The following is a 21128-nucleotide window of genomic DNA, read 5'->3' as shown; positions in this document are numbered from 1 at the left end:
CAGAGCTGCGGAACGGAAGTGGCAATCCTATGGCTCACCCTCAGACAAACTGGCCTGTCGCCTGCGTCAAAGACGATACAGACTTTCCAATTGCACCAAGAAAAGGGCCCACATCCGGGCGCGGGTCTCTGGTGTATCCAACAACTCAGCTGAACTCTTTAAAATCTGCAGGGAACTAGCCAACCCATCTGCAGTCTCCTCCTCACCCTCTGCAGCGCATTGGCCACTCACTTCACTTCTAAAACACAGGACATCCTGTGCACCCTTGCGTCCCTCCACTGACCCCTCCTCCATTCCCTTTCCTCCTATGGTCTCCAACCCTCCTTCCTCTTCTCCTCCTCCCCTGTCACACCTGATGAGGTCACCACAGTTGTCCGCTCCATGAAGGTCTCCTTCAAACAGTTTTCACCCGGCTTCTCCAGAACCATTAAGGACAACATTGGTTCTCTTGCCCCTGCACTTGCTGATTTCTGCAACCACTCCTTTGCCGCTGGATCTTTCCCCTCCTCCCTCAAGGACTCCCTTGTGCGCCCCTCCTGAAAATGCCTTCAGCAGATCCAACCTGCCCAGCCAACTACCGCCCTATCTCTCTCGCCCCCTTCCTTGGGAAACGCTTGGAGGAACTGGACTTCCCCCAGCTTACTTCTCATACTGAACTTGTCGGCGGCCTCTACGACCATCAATCTGAATTCCGAGCATCCAAAGGCACGGAAACTGCTATTCGGAACACCCATGAATAACTGCTTGCAATTCTGGACTCTTAACTCTCCTCTGCCTTTTGACACGGTCAACCATACCAGCCTCAAAAAAACAGCTCGACAATACCCTGGGTATCTCAGAGCAGGCACTGGACTAGCTGACCTCCTTCCTAAGTGACCGTCCATGGCAGGTTATTCTGAGCCTCTTTGCCTCCCATATCTCATATCTCTTTCCCCACCTGTGGTGTCCCCTAGGGCTCCAACCTCTCCCCTTGTCGCTTTAATAATTGCCTTGCTCCACTAGCACTCCTCATTTCCACCTTCTCTTCGAACTTCCAGTGCTACGCAGATGGCACACAACTTTTCTTCAAACTCCCCACTGACCCCCTCGCTTCCTTCATCATCCCAAACTGCCTATCTGCCATCCAGTCCTGGTGCACTTCCAACGATCTCTGCCTCATTGCCAGGAAGACGGAGATCCTTCCTATTGGGAACCATGCTCCCTCTTTTCCCCCCTCACTTTGGCCATCTTCTTTGGGCTCTCCCCCTTCTCCTTCATCTGAAGCCAGAAACCTTGGCGTCATCTTAGACTCCTCTCTCCCCTTCCTCCCTCACATTCAGGGCATTGCCAAGAAGTCCCACTTTCAACTCTTCCTTCTCAAAGCAATTCTCCCTTTTCTCACATTCCCCCAGAAGATCAATGTTACCCAAGCTCTAAGCTTCACTACAGCAATAGCCTTTTCTTGAATCTACCCTCTTCCTCTCTACGACCCCTACAGCTAATCCAGAATAGGGCAGAAAGACTAATCCTTGTCCGCAAGCCCAGGGACCGCATCTCTTCTGCCCTAAAGTTCTTCACTCTGGTTGCTCCACTGATTATTCAAATCCCTCTGCATCGTCCACAAGGCTGCCTGGGGCCAGGGACCACGCTACCTACAACTTGCTCTTACTAAATACTCTTCCCCTAGATCTCTACGTTCCTCTAGTACTAATTCTTTGTGTAAAGCGCTTTGCTAAACTGAGGGCCTGAGGCCGATCTCTTTCCTCAGCTGGCTCCGTCTTATGGAACAGCCTCCCCCTTCCTCTTTGTATTTAGCTGGAACTCTTCAAATTTCAGAAGCTCCTCAAGACTTTCCGTTTCACTGCCTCCTTCCCTCCTCTGCTAACATCAGTCGCTGTGATTGGTGACTAGGGCCCTTACGTGTCCTGGGGGCCCTGACCTACCACAACCATTAGCCTCAGCCTCTGCCTACACACAGCACTTGCCTTAGCACCCACTGGTCTGTGCCACTGTAAGCCTGTACTTACCTACTTATTGCAGCTCAACACTCCCTAGCACTTAGTACACTGAGCACCTAAGTCTGCTGCTCACCCACGACCACAGGCACACCAGCACTTGCCCTCCGCTCCCTCTTCTCACTCTGCACTTGCACGCTCTGAATTCTCACAAGGCCTAGTAGTTCAGTTGTTATCCTCTAGTGTGTGTATACATTGTTTTCAATCCCATGTTCCCTCCCTGTTGCCCTGTGGGCACTTCGAAACACAGTTCACTTGATATATAAGCACCTAACAAATGCACAATAAAATAAATACCCCTATGGCTGGGAAGGAACTCCCTGTTCTCCAGCATTGGGTCTAGCATGGATTCACATGCTCATGAATATTCCTCGTCGTCAGGCTGGGAATCCTCGGTAAAGAAAAAATCAGTATCAGTTTTGTTTCTGATCTGTCTTTCTTAGTAGTAACCAATCACTGATCTCTGGGTCATACTGCCCCCAGCCAATGACTGCCCTCACCCTAAGCCCCTCCCTGGCAGCCATCCTCAGATTTTTACCGCACGTTCATGTGTTGGGAGTCCTCGTGCTATAGCTCTCGAGCTTTTGCTGCGTTTTCGCGTTTTTTCACAGAGATTTTTCTCATTTTTCGTTTAAATCGAGCCTCAAGCTCCACCATTTCTTATTCTGATCAACGGGGACCCGTTTTGGAATTTCCTATGCCCCTCAAGGGTGAAGTTTTCGTCGAGTGACGCTTCTTGGAGGATTCCAGAAGATCTGAGGCCCATCATGGACGCGTCCCAGGACAAGGGTAGCTCGACGGCCCGGATCCAAGCTGTTCAGGACCTGCCCTGGATGAGGGTTACAGAATGTTTTCAAGGAGGATTAGCATTCGAGATGTCTCTACTGCCTTCATGAGGACAAGACACACATGGAGAAGGACTGTGCGTTCTGCAAGAACCTGTCGGAACGGACCATGAGGGATCGCCGTCCCCGCCTCGCCAGCTGGCTGGAGAAGGGCCCAGCAGGTGAGAAGAAGAAAAGGTCAGAGCGGTCTTCTAAGTCCTTTGAGGGTGCCCCGGCGACGGGGGCCCAACAGAAGGCTGAGCACCGTGAGTCCATGGGCACCGGGAGCGCCGAACTGTGGGGCTCTTCGGCTGCCAGGCACGGCGCACCTTCCCCGGCACCATTAACCACGAGCCAACGTTCTGGTTCAGGGAAGAGGAAATCCGAGAACCCGGGTAAGCTTCTGGAGAGGCCCCGGTCGATCTCGAAGGATTCAGCCGAGGTGGAGCGAGGCGGTGACCCTCCCCCCAAGGGGAAGGCCTCAAGCGCGCCCAAGGTGGGGAAGGCCTTGATTCACCTGGCTATCGAGGGTGTCGCGGCGCCCCTGGCGAAGCCTGTGGTGGCTACACCAGTGGAGGCGACCTTTGGGCCCAGAGTTTCCCTGCCACCGCGGAGGGAATCCTCTTTCCAGCCCATCAACAAGACCCCAGTGAAGACCCTGGTGGAAAAACAGGGGGGGGAAGTTGGTGGCCATCACGGATACGGATTCAGCCTCTGAGGAAGAGCTGGTGGAGGCCGTGAAGAGCCTCAACGAGAGGTTTGAGAAGGTACGATCCCACGGGAGAGATCCCGAAGAGGTGGTCGAAGATGGCGACGGTGGCGCCGACGAGGCCCCAGTGGAGGAGCGGCCAGCCCTCCCGTCGCAGCCATTGCCCGAGCCTCAGGACAACGCGGCGGCCGTTTTGATGGCGAGCCAAACCTTATGCACAGAGATAAGGAAGAGATTACCACGAACCCCGGCGGAAGATCCGGAAACCAGCCCGTCGGGAAGCCCTCCGAGCAAGCGGAGGAGAGTTCATCCCACCATCACCCCCGCCCCCCCCTGCCCTTCATGCCCTCGCGGCCCGTGGAGCCTTCATCCCCCTCTCCGGATCCCAGGAACGACATGGCAACGGACACGACGACGGGGACGGATGACAACGTTGGTGACGACGGGATGGGCCTTCCATCACCACCCCCTCAGGTGGTGATCGCCAGGGCATCCAAGCTCTTCCAGCTCTGCCCCGAGGAACAGAAAAGAGGGACCGGTACGAGAAAAAGTACTGGGTCCCCGACGCTGCCCCCTTGTGCCTCAGGGCTCAGCCGACGCCAGATTCGGTCGTCTCAGCGGCGGCCAAGAAGGCTGCGGGGGCAACAGCTTCAACCTCCACTTCCCCACCTGACGGCGAAGGAAAGAAATTGGACGCCAGGGGACGACGGGTCATCTCGTCGGCGGTGGCGACAATTGAAGCGGCCAACGCCTTAGCGATTGTGGCCCGTTAAGACAGGGTGCTATGGTACAAGATAGCTCCCCTACTGGACTTCCTACCAGACAAGAGGGTGGAAGACCTAGAGATTCTGCAGGAAGGTGAGGTGGCGTCGGACCACGCCATAATGGTGGCAACGGACATTGCTGACACCGGGTTTCACCAGTTAGGCACCAGTGTTTGCCTTTGATGACGAGGCTGGCTCAAGGTGACAGACTTCCGTCAGGACGTGCAGACCAGGGTGTTGGACATGCCGTTTGACAGCAACAACCTGTTTGGGAAAATGATAGATGAGTCGCTGCAGGCCATCAAGGCCGACACAGAGATGGCCCGAGCCCTGGGAGTCCTTCAGCAATGACGGCCCTTTCGGAGCGCCGCAGGCAGACAGGGGGCCTCCAAGGGATCAGGCGGTAGTTCCTCTCCTTACCGCCAGGCGGCCCGATCCTCTTCCAGGAGGCCTACAGAGGTCGCGGCAAACAAGGAGGATCTCGTCGTCGCCAAGGCCGCCTCCAAGCAAGATTTAACGGGCTGTAGCGTCTGGCCCCCACTGAAGCACCTCGGTGGGAGGCCGGCTGGCGAAGTTCGTCAGCGTGTTGAAGTCCATCTCCGACCGTTGGGTGCTGAATGCCCTGGCCGACGGGCACACTCTCGAATTCCAAAAGAATTGTCCCCGCATTCCTCCCGTGGCCAGGAAGGAAAATCACGTCCCTCAACTGCTGTTGGAGGTAAAGGCGATGCTCAAGAAAGGTGCCATTGAGCTCCTCCCCAAGGCTCCAGTGCTCCGGAGTATACTCAAGATACTTCCTCATCAGAAAAAAGACAGGCGGTTGGCGTCCCATCCTGGACCTACGTCGGTTGAACAAATACATCAAGGCACAGAAGTTCAGGATGGTCACTCTCCAGCACGTGCTGGGACAGCTGGAGGAGGGCGACTTCCTATCATTGTTGGACTTGGAGGATGCTTACTTCCACATCCCCATCCTAAAAGGACATCGAAAGTTCCTCAGATTCGTAGCTCAAGGACACCACTACCAATTCAGAGCTCCTTCCATTCGGATTGAAGTCGGCACCCAGGGTGTTCACCAAGTGCCTAGCACCAGTGGCGGCGCGGCTGCGACTGCAGGGGATCCACGTCTACCCCTACCTGGACGACTGGCTCATCCGTGCAAGGACAAAAGAACTCGCCGTCGAGCACACAGCGAGGACTGTCCGCTTACTCACGGAGCTGGGTTTCTCCATCAACTACCAGAAATCCCATCGGGTTCCGTCGTAGGTGGCACTGTTTCTGGGAGCGAAGCTCGATACAGTGGAACGATTGGCGTCTCCGTCGGAGGAAAGGACGAAGGCCATCTTAGGCAAGGTGCAGCGCCTGCTAGCCACGGACGTGGCCAGGGTGAGATCCATCAGGTCCCCCCTCGGAATAATGTCCTCGTGCATCTACCTAGTGCACCTGTGCAGGCTACGGATGCGTCCTCTGCAGGAGTTACTCGATGCCCACTGGATACAAGCGGCGGGCAGCTTCGAAGACAAGATCCCGCTCAACAAGGTTTTCCGTCGGGCGATTCAGTGGTGGGGCACCCGTGCACACCTCACGGCAGGCACGGACTTCCAGACCCCGACACATCAGGAGACGGTGACGACGAACGTATCCCTGGAGGGATGGGGTGCGAACACCGGAGATCTCCACGCAAGAGGCCTTTGGCTCCCGGAGGAGAGGTCTCTCCACATCAACATCTTGGAGCTCCGCGCCGTGTTCTGGGCGCTCAAGTCGTTCCTCCTATCCCTCAAGGGCAAGGTCGTGAGGATCTTCACCGACAACACCACCACGATGTTCCGCATCCGGAAGCAGGAAGGCACCAGATCCCCAGCCCTATCCAAAGAGGCTCAGGATCTGAGGCACTGGGCCGTCGGGGACGGCCTGTTCCTCTGTGTTTCCTCAGTTGCCGCTGCTACTTCGACTCAGCCAGCTCGAGGTTCCGGTGCAGGATGATCCTCGTCGCACTGGCGTGGCCGAGACAGATCTGGTTCCCGGACTTTCTGGACCTCTCAGCGTCTCCACCAGTCAAGCTGTCGACGGACGCAGATCTTCTCTCCAGAGAGGAAGGTGCCATTCTTCATCACGACCCAGAGTCGCTGAACTTGCAGGCCTGGCTCCTGCAGCACTAGAGTTTGGAGGGTACGATATCCCAGCTGACTGCTGAGAGGTTCTTGCAAAGGCCAGGGCGTCCTCAACTCTCAAGTGCTACGGACATAACTGGAAGAGGTTCTCTGTCTGGTGCCGTGCACAGAAGATCAACCCTCTACGGATTACGGCACCTCAAGTGCTACCATACCTACTGTCGCTGGCCAAAGCTGGAATCGCTCACGCTTCGATCAAGATACATCTGGCAGCGATCTCCCGATACACCAGAACTACAGGACGGCCGTCCTTGTGGTCTCATCGACTGGTGAAGGAATTTATGAAGGGACTGTTCCGGTGAAGGCTCCAGCCCCGGCGTGGGAGCTCAACGTGGTGCTGACCAGGCTCATGGGGCCGCCATTCGAGCCCTTGCATTCGGCTCTGTTGAAGTTCCTGTCGTGGAAGACAGCATTCCTTGTGGCCATCACCTCCGCAAGACGCGTGGGAGAGATTCAGGCGCTATCCTGCAAGCCTCCATACTTGACTTTTCATGATACGAGGGTGGTCCTGAGGACGCACCCCTCTTTCATGCCGAAGGTGCCGTCGGACTTCCATCTTAACGAGCCCTTGGTGTTGCCAGTTCTCTTTCGGTCGCCTTCATCGCCGGCCGAGAGGACTTTGCACTCGCTGGATGTAGCTAGAGCGCTTAAATTCTACGTGGACAGAACGAAGAATTTTCGGAAGATAACACAGCTGTTTGTGAACTTTGGACCTGTGAATCAAGGGAAGGCTCTCTCGAAGGCTTCCATTTCCAGATGGCTCTCTGGCTGCAACATGCACTGTCATCGGTTGGCCAACCGACCGTTGCCCAGCCGTCCGAGAGCCCATTCGACCAGAGCAATCGCTGATACTACGGCGTTCTTGTCTGGTGTGCCCCTGATCGACATCTGCAGGGCTGCTACGTGGAGGTCGACGCACACCTTCACAAGATTCTACTGCGTCGACCGGGATTCCAGGGAGGAGTCCAGAGTCGGCCAAGCAGTGCTGCGCAACCTGTTCGCCTGAAGGTGGGCCTGGTGAAGGAGGTAAGAGTTGCTTGATGTTGAGTTTGTAAATCTTAATTTTGAGCCTTTTGCCACCTCCCGTGGTTGTGCATGTGTGTACTGCTGTGTATCCTTATATTCATGAGCATGTGAATCCATGCCAGACCCCATGCTGGAGAAGGAACAAGTTACTTACCTGTAACTGTTGTTCTCCAGCATGGGTCTGGCATGGATTCACATGCGAACCCTCCCTCCTTCCCCTCTGCGGCTCTTCACTTGGTCATATTGCCACTTTACGTGCTACCAAATCTGAGGATGGCTGCCAGGGGAGGGGCTTAGGGAGAGGGCAGTCATTGGCTGGGGGCAGTATGACCCAGAGATCAGTGATTGGTTACTACTAAGAATGACAGATCAGAAACAAAACTGATACTGATTTTTTCTTTACCGAAAATTGCCAGCCTGACGGGGAATATTCATGAGCATGTGAATCCATGCCAGACCCATGCTGGAGAACAACAGTTAAAGGTAAGTAACTTGTTCCATCATCTAAGAGCCCATTCCACCAGGGGAGTGGCAACTACTTTGACTCTACAAAGAGGTGTAACAGTGCAGGACATTTGCAATGCCTTCCTTCCTCCCATATATTTTCAAAACACAATTGCTTACCTTGTCAGGTCAGAACGCTCTATTTGGAAGAGCGGTTCTGCACAACATTATGTGCTTATTAAACGATAAGAATAATCTGTTTCTCCATCTTTAAAAACTGATATGGGAGTCTTCTCAAAGAAGGGGAATATGTGGGAAGTACATCCATCCGAAAGAGCATTACCAGAGGTAAATAATTTGTTCATCTGATCGGTGCAATTTTTTCACAAAGGCCAACATGCTCAATGCTAGACAGAAACAAAGGTTTAAAAGTACTTGCTTATTACCGATCATAACACAAAAGGGTCAAGTAAAGAAAATATCAAATAAATCCCAGGATCTCTTGATCGTGAAGTTCAGCCCAACAAAGTCTTTGAGATCAACTAAAGTCTGTTCAACTAACGTGTATGTGGTACTTTGTGCAACCGAATTTTAGGCCTGGATAGTGGCTAGGTTTTGGCTGAATAAGGTGAATTAGACCCAGAATTTCTTACATGAGATTGGCTACTTGAGGTTGTCTATATCTCGGGCCAGTTTGCTGTCTCAGGGTCCTGACCTTAGTATACCTCCCCAACCACTCAGAACGGTCTTGTTCCATAAGGGATCTCTTCTATGCCCCATATTCTTTCTCTTGCTCTCTCTCTGTCTCCCGCTCCTTCTCAATGCCTTGACACATGCACCTGCCTCCATCCCTCCTCCATTTCCACCCCTCAACGTTTGGGTGTGCCTGCTCCTTTCTTACTACCCTTCAGTCTTCACCTTCAGTCTCCTCTCATAATGTATTTACCCATTTCCTCTTGAATTACTTCCTCCCTCCTTTCCCCCCTTGAGTTCTTTGCTGACCTCCTCCTGACTCTTCTCCTTACTCGCTCTGATATTCTTCATCTCCAGCTCCTTGTTTTCCTTCAGCTCCTCCTCGCTGTTCCTGATGCTATGTCTTCACCACCTTGTTTTCTCCACAATACCCTTGCAGCTCCAATTGTCTACCTCTTCTCTTCCATCTGCTCCAACACCTACTCTCTCCTGCGCCACTTCCACTACACCTCCAAGCACGCGCACACTTTCTAAAATAGGTGTCAATGCCATAGCCAAAGTCTACCACCTGCGATGTCCCTCTCAGCATGAGAAACCGCTGTGGGTCATAACTGGATTCCAGCAGGGCTTGATTACGCCGTTTTAACTGAGAGGGACCACACCAGTATGTATTAACTGGGTACCTAGTTGCACGCTGATGTGGGCAAAGTCTATATTAAACTTGGCCGCCATGTAGCGTTATTGATTTTCTGTCGGCATATTGCAGAACAAACTGCTTGCGCAGATGCTTCCTTGCTCTGTTCTCTGAAGCGCTTCCTCTCCTGCAGCCGCTGGCAGTACTGCAGAGACCCACCTCGTGGGAAACATCAACTGTGCTTTGGAACTGCTGATGTATTGTCTTGGGTTGCACCACAAGGGTTGCCTGTGTGTTATTTCCTAAATACGTGTGTTGATGATGCCAGCACATCTCAGCCTTTTTCTGGGGAGCAAACCCCTGTCCAGGGGTTTTAGATATGAAGTCTTTAAAATGTTGGCACTATTAAGTTTGCTGTAGTTTGAGATGCATTGACCCTACTCCAAGCTACTCTGAGGGGAACAGTGACCTTTTGTTTCTCCAGGTGATGAGACCCTGCATGATGTGGTAGTCCTGGGGATTCTCCTCGCATTGATCATTGGCCCTGCATAACGGGTGGAAGCGCCAGCCACCCAGGTCCCTCCAGCTGCTACTCCACAGGCTGGTCAGTGGACTTTGCCAAACCTCTGCCCGGCGATTGCTGACTGCCCTTCCTACTAACTGCCTTTCTTTATGTATACCTGTTAATCTCTGCCAGTGCCAATAACACCCTGATGGAGCCAGGCTAGAGCACCCGCTTAACCCAGTACTGGCTTAGTATCATTTTCCACATCCATTATGAGTCTAGAACTGGAATCTGTTGGAGGAAGAGTGTTTCCAACAGACTGTGCATTACCAAAGGCAAGTCATTAGTTGTGAAGTATGCATTTTGCTATAAAACTCCTTTAGTCTGTGTAATTATCATAACAAAAACATGTTTTTAAAATAATTTTCAATTTCACAGTGCAAAGAGCGAATGAGGCCTGTCAAGGCAGCACTAAAACAGTTGGATCGACCAGAGAAAGGTCTATCGGAGAGGGAACAACTAGAGCACACTCGGCAATGTCTTATCAAGATTGGAGATCATATCACAGAATGTTTGAAAGAGTACACAAATCCTGAACAAATTAAACAGTGGAGAAAGTAAGTACTTTTATCTTTTTCCTTAGAAATGTTTGTAGTGTGTGTGCCTATATACCTTTCAGATTTCTGCCAAAATATCAGATAAACTCATATTTGGCTTGCTTGTTTAATCAAACATGTTAATCTTAAAGGACATTTGTACCGTGCACTATCACCACCGGAGTGGTCCCCTGGCGGCTCTGAAAGAGGAAAAGAGAGGTGGTTAGTGGGAAGAAGCTGGAAAAGTGCAAGAGAGCAGTGATGTGCTGTTGGCGGCCTCAGCCCGGTGGGTCCGTTGGCTGGGCTTGGGGTGTTTTGCGGCCGGTAGTCGTCGTGTACTGTTGTGCGGGTCTATGTGTGTATTTTTTGTTTTGTTGCAATGTAGTGAAGTTTTTGCAGTTTGTTGTGATATAGGCTTGTGGTTGTGTTTGGTTTGGCGTTTGAGAGTGTATGCAGAGGGGGGAAATTGTTAGTGCAATTGATTAGTTGGCATCAGTTATCCTGAATTGAGGTGCTGGGCTTCTGTAATCTCCCCATGTGGGGTTCGGGAGCACCCCTGCGCCTATGTCCTGATCCAGGTCCATCGGACCTCCGAGGTCCCTTTCACATCAGGCCCCCTCCTCCCTCAGTCTTCCCTTCCCACTCATACGGCTAGCGCACCTGTCCATGTCTATAGCTCAGAAATTGTGGTGATTGCTACTATCCCGATAATTCCACTATACTGTGGTACCTGGTGGTAACTATGGGGCGGGTGTTGGGTGGGATTTAGGGTGGTATGTTGACTCCATCTCAGTTTGGGTGTCGCCTGTGTTCCCCTCTAACCGGCGTCCTTCGTCCAGATGTCGTGGGAGCTTCTTCACATAGGGAGATGTCCACAGTCTGTTCTGGCGGTTGTCCGTGTCTACTCCAGTTTATTTGTCCTTTTTCCTTTCTTTTTCAGTTTTCAGTTTGAGTCTGTGGTGTTGAAGAGCAAGGTTTTTAGTCATTTCCAAAATGTAGGTGATTTTTGGTGTTTCTTATATCTTTTGGGATGTTTTGTGTTTTTGCGGCTAAGTGGTATAAGGACGTGCCTCCTAGTTTCTTCTTGCGGTATGGTTTTGGTTCCAGGCGGATTTCATTGCTTGACCTGAGGACTCTTGTTGGCTTGTAGATTATTTTCTTTTGTAGGAATTCTGCTCCCTGTCCACTGATTGCCCTGTGCGTTATGCATGTTGTTTTGAAGGTGATGCAATGTTTTACTGGGAGCCAATGTAGTGTCTTTAGGGCAGGAGCGATGTGTTCTCTTCTTGATAGTTTGAGGAGTAGTCGGGCCGCTGTATTTTGGATCCGTTGTAGTTTCTTCAGGAGGTATTCTGGAATTCCGAGGTATAGGCTGTCTGCATAGTCGATACTTGACATGATGAGGGCGACAACAGTGAGTGTTTTGTGCGTGAAGGAGAGGAATGGTAGGCTTCTTCCTGCTGTGTGGAGGAGGAAAAAACATTTCTTGACTGTTGCATTTACTTGTGGTTCTAAGGTTAGGGTGTTGTCCATCAGGACTCCAAGATTTTTTACTACCTTAGATGGTGATGGTGCGGTTCCCATTTCTGTTGGCCACGGGATGGCGGTTTCTTTCTCTTGGTCTTTGGATATGATCATGATTTCAGTCTTTCCTGGATTGATTTTCAGGTTGTTGGCAGTCGTCCAGTTGAAGACTTCTTTTAGACACTTGATAAGGGTTGAATGATCAGTTTGGGTGTCATTGATTTTGTAGATGGTTTGGGTATCATCTGCGTAGTTGTAGCATGTAATGTTGTACTTTTTGAAGATTCGGATAACCTGAGTCTGGTAAATGTTGAAGTACAGTGGTGATAGGGTATCAGGTAATAATATCGCCATATATATGGTCGCCGTAAATAATATCGCCGGGGAAAATGGCTTCAGACCCGCAAGAGGAACGGAAACAGCACTGCTATCCATCTGGGATGACCTAAGCCCAAAGTAGTGCTGTGTCTGTTATGCCGATGTATTCTAGTCTTTTGGTTAGGGTGTCATGACTAACTGTGTCGAAGGCTGCGGAGAGGTCGAGTAGAATGAGGGCTGAGGTTATGTTTGAGTCTGCATTGGTTTTTAGGTCATCCCAGATGGATAGCAGTGCTGTTTCCGTTCCTCTTGCGGGTCTGAAGCCAACTTGAGCTTGGTCTAGCAGGTGGTGTTTTTCTACATATTCTTGGGTTAGTTTGTATATGTAGGGTTCCAGGAGTTTTGCCGGGTGGGGGATGCTTGAAATCGGCCTTTAGTTTGTGAGGTCTTCTGCGTCGCCATTTGTGTTTTTCAGAAGTGGTTTGATATATGCTGATTTGAAGGTCTTTGGTACAGTTGCTAGAGAAAGGTTCATAAGGTTTCTGTAGTATTCTACTGGCGTTCCTTGTGCGAGGATTGATTTGTAGATGTCCGGGGGACAGGGATCCATGGGTGATCCAGCTATCTTGCTGTGTTTAACTAGCAATGTGAATGCCTCTGCTGATATTTCAGCAAAGATTTTGAGTTTGTGCTGAGGTTCTGTGATTGGTTCGCTTTGTAGTATGTTGTGGTCGGTTGGTATGTTTTGTATGGAATGTCATATGTCGATTTTTTTCTTGAATCGATCTGCCAGGTTGTTGCATAGTTTCTCTGAATGGGTTGGGGTGTTGTCACAGCCTGGTGGGTTTCTCATCTCTTTAATGTTAAACATTTCTTTGTGTGCTGGTGGCATTGGTGATTCTGTCATCATAATGCCTTCTTTTTATCTTTTGAATTTCCCTGCGGAATGCCCGAATTTGTCTCTGGAACAGTTTTTTTTTTTGTCCGGGTTGTATTCTTTTCTCCATTCCAGTTCCATTTTCCGTTTTCCTTTTTCATGGTGCTTAATAGTGGGGTGAACCATTTTGCCATTGCTCTTTTTTTTGATGGGGTGAATGGTTTTTCTGGGGCGAAATTGTTGACTGCGTCTGCGATCCATTTTTGTAGTAGCTCTGCTTTCCCGTCTAGGTCAGTTAGCTCTAGTTCTTTATTTGAGGGTTTGGTTAACTCCAGTTGTTCAAATAGGTTTCTTTCTTTCACGCATTTCCACTTCCTTTTTGAGGTGGCTGTGAGTTTCAGGGGTTGAATGCAGACCTTGAGTAGGAAGAGTGATCGCAAATGGGATGATGAGATGGTCGCTCCACAGTATTTGTAACAGCGATGCCGTGGTGATGTGATTTTCATCCGCAAAAATTGCGTCAAGGGTGTGTCCTGCCAAGTGTGTTGCTCCTTTGACTAGTTGTCGTGGTATCATGGTAGTGAGTTGTTCAGTCAGTGAGTTAAGGGAGTTGGCGTGACTATCTTTAAACCTGATGTTGAAATCCCCAAGGATGGTTAGGTGTTCGTGGTTGATGGCTACGTTGGTTGTTAGGGAGAATTCTCATCTTATGGCTAATTTCCCTTACCTATAGAGTCCCCCAGCAGCTTTGCTGGATTTGAAAGGTTTGTTTTTTTCTCCTGCTAAGAGTGAGACTCTTTTTCCCCACTCTTAGACATTTTTGCTATGTGTGTTCTAGGCTATTTTTGTGTTTAATGTCTATGGGGTTTCTCACCTTCATAGGAACCATCTTTATTCACATGTGTTACACAGCACCCTCCGTGCAGTGACACAGGGGCGTCGTAGCGACCCCCAAACATAGACCCCATACCCTGGGACTGACTACTGTCTCCCAGGGCATGTAAAGTCCCAATTGACCTTACTAGTCAATTTTTATTAACTAAACCAGTACAACCAATCTTACTATGGAGGTACTGGAAAGGGTTAATAGTTTTTTCCTTATGTTCATTTTCGAGGGGGCACCGTTTAGTCACTCTCTCAAAGTTTCTGGCTGGTGGCAGTGGTTACTACGGTAAATATTCGACTGCAAATATTTTCCTATGGGATTTTCCCATTGTTCGAGGCTACCATATTTCTGACAGCCTCTAACATACCACCGGCATATTTTAATATTAACTTTACTCCGGTAGGCTTTATTTGCCAGAACTTTAATATAACTTCTTTCTCATGTCTTTCTCTAAACTCCTAACCCAGGTCGGGGATCCTTTGTTTGTCCTTTTGGCGGGCTTCTGCCAAGAAGCCCTCCTTTCGGCGCCACTGAGTCTGGGGTGGGTCCATTGTGTGGGAGGGGGAGTAGGACCCCTGGACCGGGTCGCCTCAGCAACCCATGTCGCACTCTATCCTGATAGGCTGGAGGGTCTCCCGCCAAGATGACCACTCCACTGCATGAGTGGCAGCTAGGCTGTATGAATGGGGCTCTTTTTTGCAAAGTAGCAGGGTCCTGAGGACTGGAAGAGCAAGACGTCGCCACTGGAACTAAGAAGCCGAAGAGGAGAGAAGCCAAAGACATCTGCAACAACTGAACCACCGGTGAAGCCCTGCTGCAGCGTCTCACCACTTTTCTCCACACGACGAGAGAAGATCTTCATCTGAAAGAGCCTTCTTCCCTTGAGCTGGTGGGGCCAACCAGTTTGCCAATCGCCTTCCCGGACCTGCTTTGGTCGAATCGCCAGTACCCTGTACTCGGAGACCGGATAGCCAGGCACCCGTCCACCCGGACTGCGATTTAAAGGAGCGTACCTTTTATTCGTCCGGCAGCACTGCGGCTGGTTTCATCCCTGGGTAGTGCAGTAACTCGAACCTTCCTGAACGACGAGAGCCTCTGTTCCTCTGCTGGATTCCCCAAACTGCAAGAACTACCAGGAACAACCGCCAACGCAGGAGCCACTTCTTCATTTTAAAGGTACATTGTGCCGCCAGGCGGCCCTTTCTGCGTGGTAGTGCTAAAGGTGTTTTAAATCCTTTACCTACCTGTTGGGTTGGCCGCCCTCTCTCTTAACATTGTCTTTCACCTTCTGCATCCACCTTTTCAAAATCGTTAACCAAAGACTTGACTGCAGCTACAAGAACATTTTGCTCCTGGGCCCTTGCCCTGTACCACTGACTGGCGCAGGCATATTGACTCTGGCTAAATTTGTTAAAACTGCCTTCTCTAGATTGCTTCTCAACTAGAACTGTGTTGGTGCAACTACTTCTTATAACCACTGTTTCCTTCCCACTTTTATAACCTGTGAAGTGCCATTTTGCTCTGTTTTCATTTCAGTATTATTTATGCTAAAGTACTGCCTTGCCTAAACTTGTTCACAAACCTATGGTAAGTGTTGCTAGGGTGTGTAAGGAGATATTTCTGTATAACTTGTGCTTTCCCTCCCTTGTGAGAAATTGATAGAGTGCCATTTGTGTTTGATTTTCACTGTGCCGTTTTGCTCAGTTTTCACTCTTGCTCAAACTTGTCTACAATTTAACTAGGGAGTTGTGTATGTTTTCTTTGACTGAATTTAACTTGCTTAATACTTGTGATAACTGGTTTTAACTAGAAGTGTGTAAAATAAATATATATTCATTTTTAATACAAAGCTTTGGTCAGTGTTTCCTTGTGCCATAGTACTGAAGGCCTATTGTGTGAACCCTGAATACTGCTCATCTCCCTCTTGAGATAGGTCTGACTGCTTAGCCACAGCTACCAACTAAATCTTTGTGGTACAGACTGATACCAAAGGGGATTTATTGCTCTCACCTGTAGTCCTAATCTTCTGTAGTGCTCCCTAAGGGAACTGCACAGGATTCTGCCTAACATTGGTGATGGCTTCTATGAAGTTGTCGACAAAGGTTGCATCATATGTCGGTGGTCTGTACACCAGGATGAATGTGACGTTGGTTTTTTGGGCTTGTTGTTAGGCTTATTACCATGGTTTCACAGTTGGGGCTGTTGAGCGGTTTGTCTGTTTTTATTTTCAGGTGTCCTTTGAGCGCTATTGCAATGCCTACTCCTTTTTTTATTTTCCTGTTTATTTGAAAGCATTTGAAGTTGGTTGGGAGGCAGCTTTGGAGCGTGATTTTGTAGTTGTCGTCCAGCCATGTTTGTGATGAACAGGATGTCAATGCCGTTGTCATCGAATAGGTCGAAGATTTCTGTTGAGTGTTTATAAGATTGCATTGGAGTTTAGAGGTTTTGTATGGCTTGGACTTTCTTGTTGAAGTCGTCTTCTGAACGGTGTTGGGGTTTCCTTCCTGGTCGATCTTTTTTTGGGGTGTCCGCGTCTTCGAAAAGTTCTTCTAGGTTCCGTCTTTGGTTTTTTTCTTCTTCGGGTTAGTCTTCCATGAGTTGTGGTTGTCGATTGGAAGTTCTTCTTGCTTTGGTGATGAAAGGTGTTATCGCATCGGAGGAATGTTTGTTGTTTCTAGTGTTGTTGAACCTTCTTTTGCGCGATTGTGTGCGGTAGTTTGATGCTGCGTCTTCTATCGTTGGGTTGGTTTGCTCTGGTGACCGGTTGTCGGCAAGGTACAGAGTTAAGTAGGGGGATTTGTCTCTTCTGTCGGTGTTGGTTAGATTCTTGTTCCTGAGTTCGGGGGTGTGTTCTGTAGTTGTGGTTCTTAGTTGCTGTTCCATAGTGTTTGTTGCTTCTTCTGATTTTCTTTCCCTCGGAATGGGTCGTTTGCGCGGCATTGTAAGCGGTTGTTTTGTTATTATTTGCTTGCTGATGTCCCGTTGGTTCTGGTTGTCTTGTGGTGTCGTAATGTTTGTGGAGGGCTGTCCGCTAACTGGTAGGTCTCTGTCTGTGGGTGGTGTTTCCAGCTGATGTTGTCGGCTCGTTCAGTTGCTGTCTAGAGTGGGGTAGAGGAGGTGGATTAGGGTTATATCGTTGGGTGTTCTCGGTGGTTCTCTTTAGTGTCTGCCTCGGTATACGTGGTTCACTGCAGTGAGCAAGCAGTGAGGGCTTAAGGAGGAAATTACTAGTTGAAGGATGATTGGGGGGTGTAATTAGGACATATGTCTTATGAGGTGTTAGCCTCTAAATCAGGGTGACACTTCATAGTAATTCACTGGTGTGTTCTGTCTCCCTTCAGGGGTGAGGGGATTGGGAGGCCTGTCTAAGGATCTGTCAATGAGATCTGGATATCGTGCCCTGCAATCTAGAACTAGAAACCCTACTGAGCCCGAGAGACCTGTACAGGGGGAGAGAGGCCCATCCATGCAATCCGAAAATCACACGATGCAGCCTGGAGATGGAGCCCCTATGAAATTTGAGAGACCTGTATAGTGGGAGAGAGGCCTATCAATGCAGTCTGAATGTCACAACATGTAGTCTGGGAATAGAGCCCCTACCAAATTTGAGAGACCTGTATAGTGGGAGAGAGGCATATCAATGCAATCTGAATATCACACAATGCAATTTGGACACAGAATCCCCTGCCAAAAATTTGAGAGACCTGTAAAGTGGGAGAGCGACCTATCAATGCAGTCTAGATGTCATAAAATGCAATTTGGAGATAGAACCTCTACTAGATTTGAGAGACATGTATAGTGGGAGAGAGTCCTATCAATGCAGTCTAGATATCATACAGTGCAATTTGGACACAGAATCCCCTGCTTAATTTAAGAGACCTGAATAGTGGGAGAGAGGCCTATCAGTGCTATCTGAATATCACACAATGCAATTTGGACACAGAATCCCCTGCTAAAAATTTGAGAGACCTGTATAGTGTGAGAGAGGCCTATCAATGTAATCTAGATATCATACAATGAAATTGTAAAACATGATCTATGCGAGCCAACAAAACTCCCCAACTGTCCATAAATCAAATGTTCCTGATTGGTTTACTTAATGTTTCCCTGATTAGTACTAATCTGACATGTGAATACTGCATGTACCCATTGAGAGAGCACAAGTCCTTTAGGGCTAAAATATTCCCTATGTGAGTAACCTTGCTGAGCTGGCTGTGATGGCCCCGATGGTTAATGGCATTCTTTTGATACATTTGGGAGTTAGCAGTCTTGCATTACCCGGGGAGTTAACCTAAAGAGAACCCCTTTGTAAAATCAGGTGCAGAGTCCTGCAGCCAGGCTTTTTTCTTATAAAGAAAATCTACTGTGATACACATGAATCCATATATGGATGTTGCTTTGCTGGCTTTAAAGTGCTACCTTTTTGCACCCTGCTGCATTCCTAAGTGACGGTGTAAAGAACGAGCATCCGCAGTGTCTAGGTAGCGATGGTGGTGGATTGTTGTGATTGAAAGTACTAGCTTGACGCCTTAACTTGCTACAATAGTAGGCATCCTCATGTATTCTAACTGAACTCGGAAACGTACAAATACCGTGCCTTTAAAATGCCATCTGCACATTTACTGCTCAGTCAGCATTATAAAACATTCTGACTCCCATTACTGTGACCAAACGGAGCGGGGTGTCCCCTGCTTCCCTTGGTCGCTGTAATGGGAGTCTGAGGTTGCAGGGATGTCCCCCAGATACTGTTGTGGTAAGCAGGGGACAAAAAAGTAAAACAAAGAAAAAGATAAAGGACCCAGCAGCATCAGCTCAGACCCATATAAGTGGGAGGAACTGATGCTCCAGGGATAGTGGGGAGTCTGCGGCACACAAACAAGTGTGCCGTCGTAAAGGTAAGTGGGGTCGGGAGCGGGTAGGACAATGCTGGCTGGGGCATGCTGGCAAAAGCGATCTATCTGATCACTGCGTAGGGCTGTAATTGGAGTCGACATTTTCGTTGGCGGAATTACGGGCGGCGCAGTGATCACATAGATCCACTAAACTCTCCACTCAGGCCATTTCAAATTATCTGACTTGAAAGCTTTTTTTGCATCACATAACCAATTTAATTTGCACTGGGCAATCAAATATCATCCATGAATCTGCTGAATCTGCCTTGAGAAAACTCCATAGGCATTAAACTGGTGTCTGCAACAGGTTGGGTGATAAATTGGTTTTGTGAAGTAATGCACATTTTGAATCTTTCAAAATGGATCATTTGAATCGGCGTGAGTGGACATTTAAGTACCAGAAGATATAAGGGACTGTCCTAAGTGTTTGGCTTTCATTGTTCCACCACTATTACAATGAGGTGACAACAAGGGCCAAAAGGCACACTAGTGTTGGCTAGATCTGTTGCCAGGCTTGAACCCTACACTAGGTTTTTAATTGAAAGCTCCTGCCGTATTTATATTTGACTTTAATGTGGTAATGTATAAAGTCGTTTCCTTACTCTGTACAGATACATATGTGAGGAAAGGCCTCACATTAGACATAGGGGCTAATCTGGAGGACTGTTTCACTGCTGCAGGAAGGATGAGTTTTGAGATAAAGGTGTGGTGGGCTGGGGGGGTGTTTGAGCTAGGGGGTAATTGTTGAGTTGATTGTGGAGTTGAAAATGTATTTTAACAGGCGAGTCTTCATTTGTTTACTGAATGTGAGTAGCTTCAATGTGTTCCTCAAATAGAGATCCAGGTGCAGGGCAAAGCCACTGTGAAAGATCTGGCATAATTCTGCTAATGCTGTACCTGGTTTTGGTAATCCAGATTGTTTGGTAGTGTGAGAAACCTCCCTTGGATCCTCTTCTCAGGTGGCCAGGGAAAGGCCCTCGCATTTGGATCCTGACCTTGGGGGTGGAGAAGTGAGGGAGGGTCCTTTTGGGATTGGGGAGAGGATATCTACAGGCGAGCAATGGTATCCCACGTTCCCTAATGAAGACCAGCCCAACCCTCCCCTGGCCTTTATGGGCTATTGTAACACCCCGACATTTTCCATCTGTCAACACACTGATACTGGAACGAGGAAGAGCCATCTAAGAGTGTTGAACACTAGCAAGTCATTTGACCACTCTAGCACTGAGACGAGTAAGAGGCCTGCAGAGTATTGTAAAGATCAGGCATGTCCCTTTAACTGTGGTCAGACAATTGAACTGAATGACCACCACCTCTGGTCATTTAGTAAGCCCAAAGGATATAAAAATGCAGGAGAGACTGGTGCGGAAAGCCGTATCAAGCAAGTACCAGAGACGCCAGGGCTGAGACAAGTCCAGGGAAGGTTGGGAAGTCCAATGCACCCTCTCTGTGTCAGACGCAAGCGAGAGCTGCGGAGGCCCAAAGCAATCCGGTCGTCGCAGACATGAGGGTTAGTGAGCAGGCCTCTTACTGTCATCCACGAGAGAACAGCGCAGGCCGTGGAAGCTGGGAAGGCACAGTGAAGAAAGGAACAAAGCAGACAGGAGCTGCCACCTGAAGCCGATGAGTGCAGATGGGTGACACTCATACCGTGACGCTGCGCAGACTTGCAATAAGCCTTTCTTGAATGTTTAACGTTGTGAAAACAGTTGTAAGCACGTTTGACTACTGAAGCTACTGCTGATAATCTTGAAACGAATTGAAGATAGTTTCAAGGGTGAAACAGATACATTTTGAATTTCGAAAGAACTGAAAGCATTTTTGAATACTGGACAGAATTAAAGCAATGAGAAGGTGCCACTCGTCAGTCCCCTTTTCTGCGTTGACGGGAACGGGCCGATTTCACCAGCGCTCCTGGATTTGGCTTTGCCATGTAATACCACGCGCTCTTCCCCAGATTCTTCTATCTTTTTGTCTTCTTTTTGTCATTCAGGTACTTGGTCCTCTGGCGTTGCGCTCCTTCCCGGTGCATGTTGACTTCAGCAGGCTTCAGCAGGTGTCCAGCCTGTGAGGGGCTTTTTCCTACTTCCGACCCCCAAGCTCTTTGCCTCTGCTGCCTTTGCCCCGACCACAGCTGGGAAGGCTGTACAGCGTATGACGCACTAACTCCACGCGCACTGAAGAACAGGCTAGCTAGTTGGAGGGAGCTCTTCGAAAGGTCTCCTCCAGAGGACTTGAAGGACTTCGTCAGACAGAGATCGAGGCCCATGG

At 49.2% G+C, this 21128-nt stretch overlaps 1 protein-coding gene across 1 annotated transcript in view; it reads left to right on the top strand.

The window, feature by feature from the left end:
- Positions 1–21128, top strand: part of CHD1 (chromodomain helicase DNA binding protein 1) — a 2212767-nt gene that overhangs the window by 2052720 nt on the left and 138919 nt on the right. The window contains exon 33 of the mRNA XM_069625454.1: positions 10203–10381. Within this exon, the coding sequence (XP_069481555.1) occupies positions 10203–10381 (179 nt within the window). The remainder of the gene's footprint in view (positions 1–10202; positions 10382–21128) is intronic.

The sequence above is a fragment of the Ambystoma mexicanum genome, chromosome 6p, assembly GCF_040938575.1.
Source record: "Ambystoma mexicanum isolate Mex_15411 chromosome 6p, UKY_AmexF1_1, whole genome shotgun sequence".
Lineage (NCBI taxonomy): Eukaryota > Metazoa > Chordata > Amphibia > Caudata > Ambystomatidae > Ambystoma > Ambystoma mexicanum.
The sequence above is the reverse complement of the archived record's forward strand: the minus strand, read 5'-3'. Positions and strand labels throughout refer to the sequence as shown.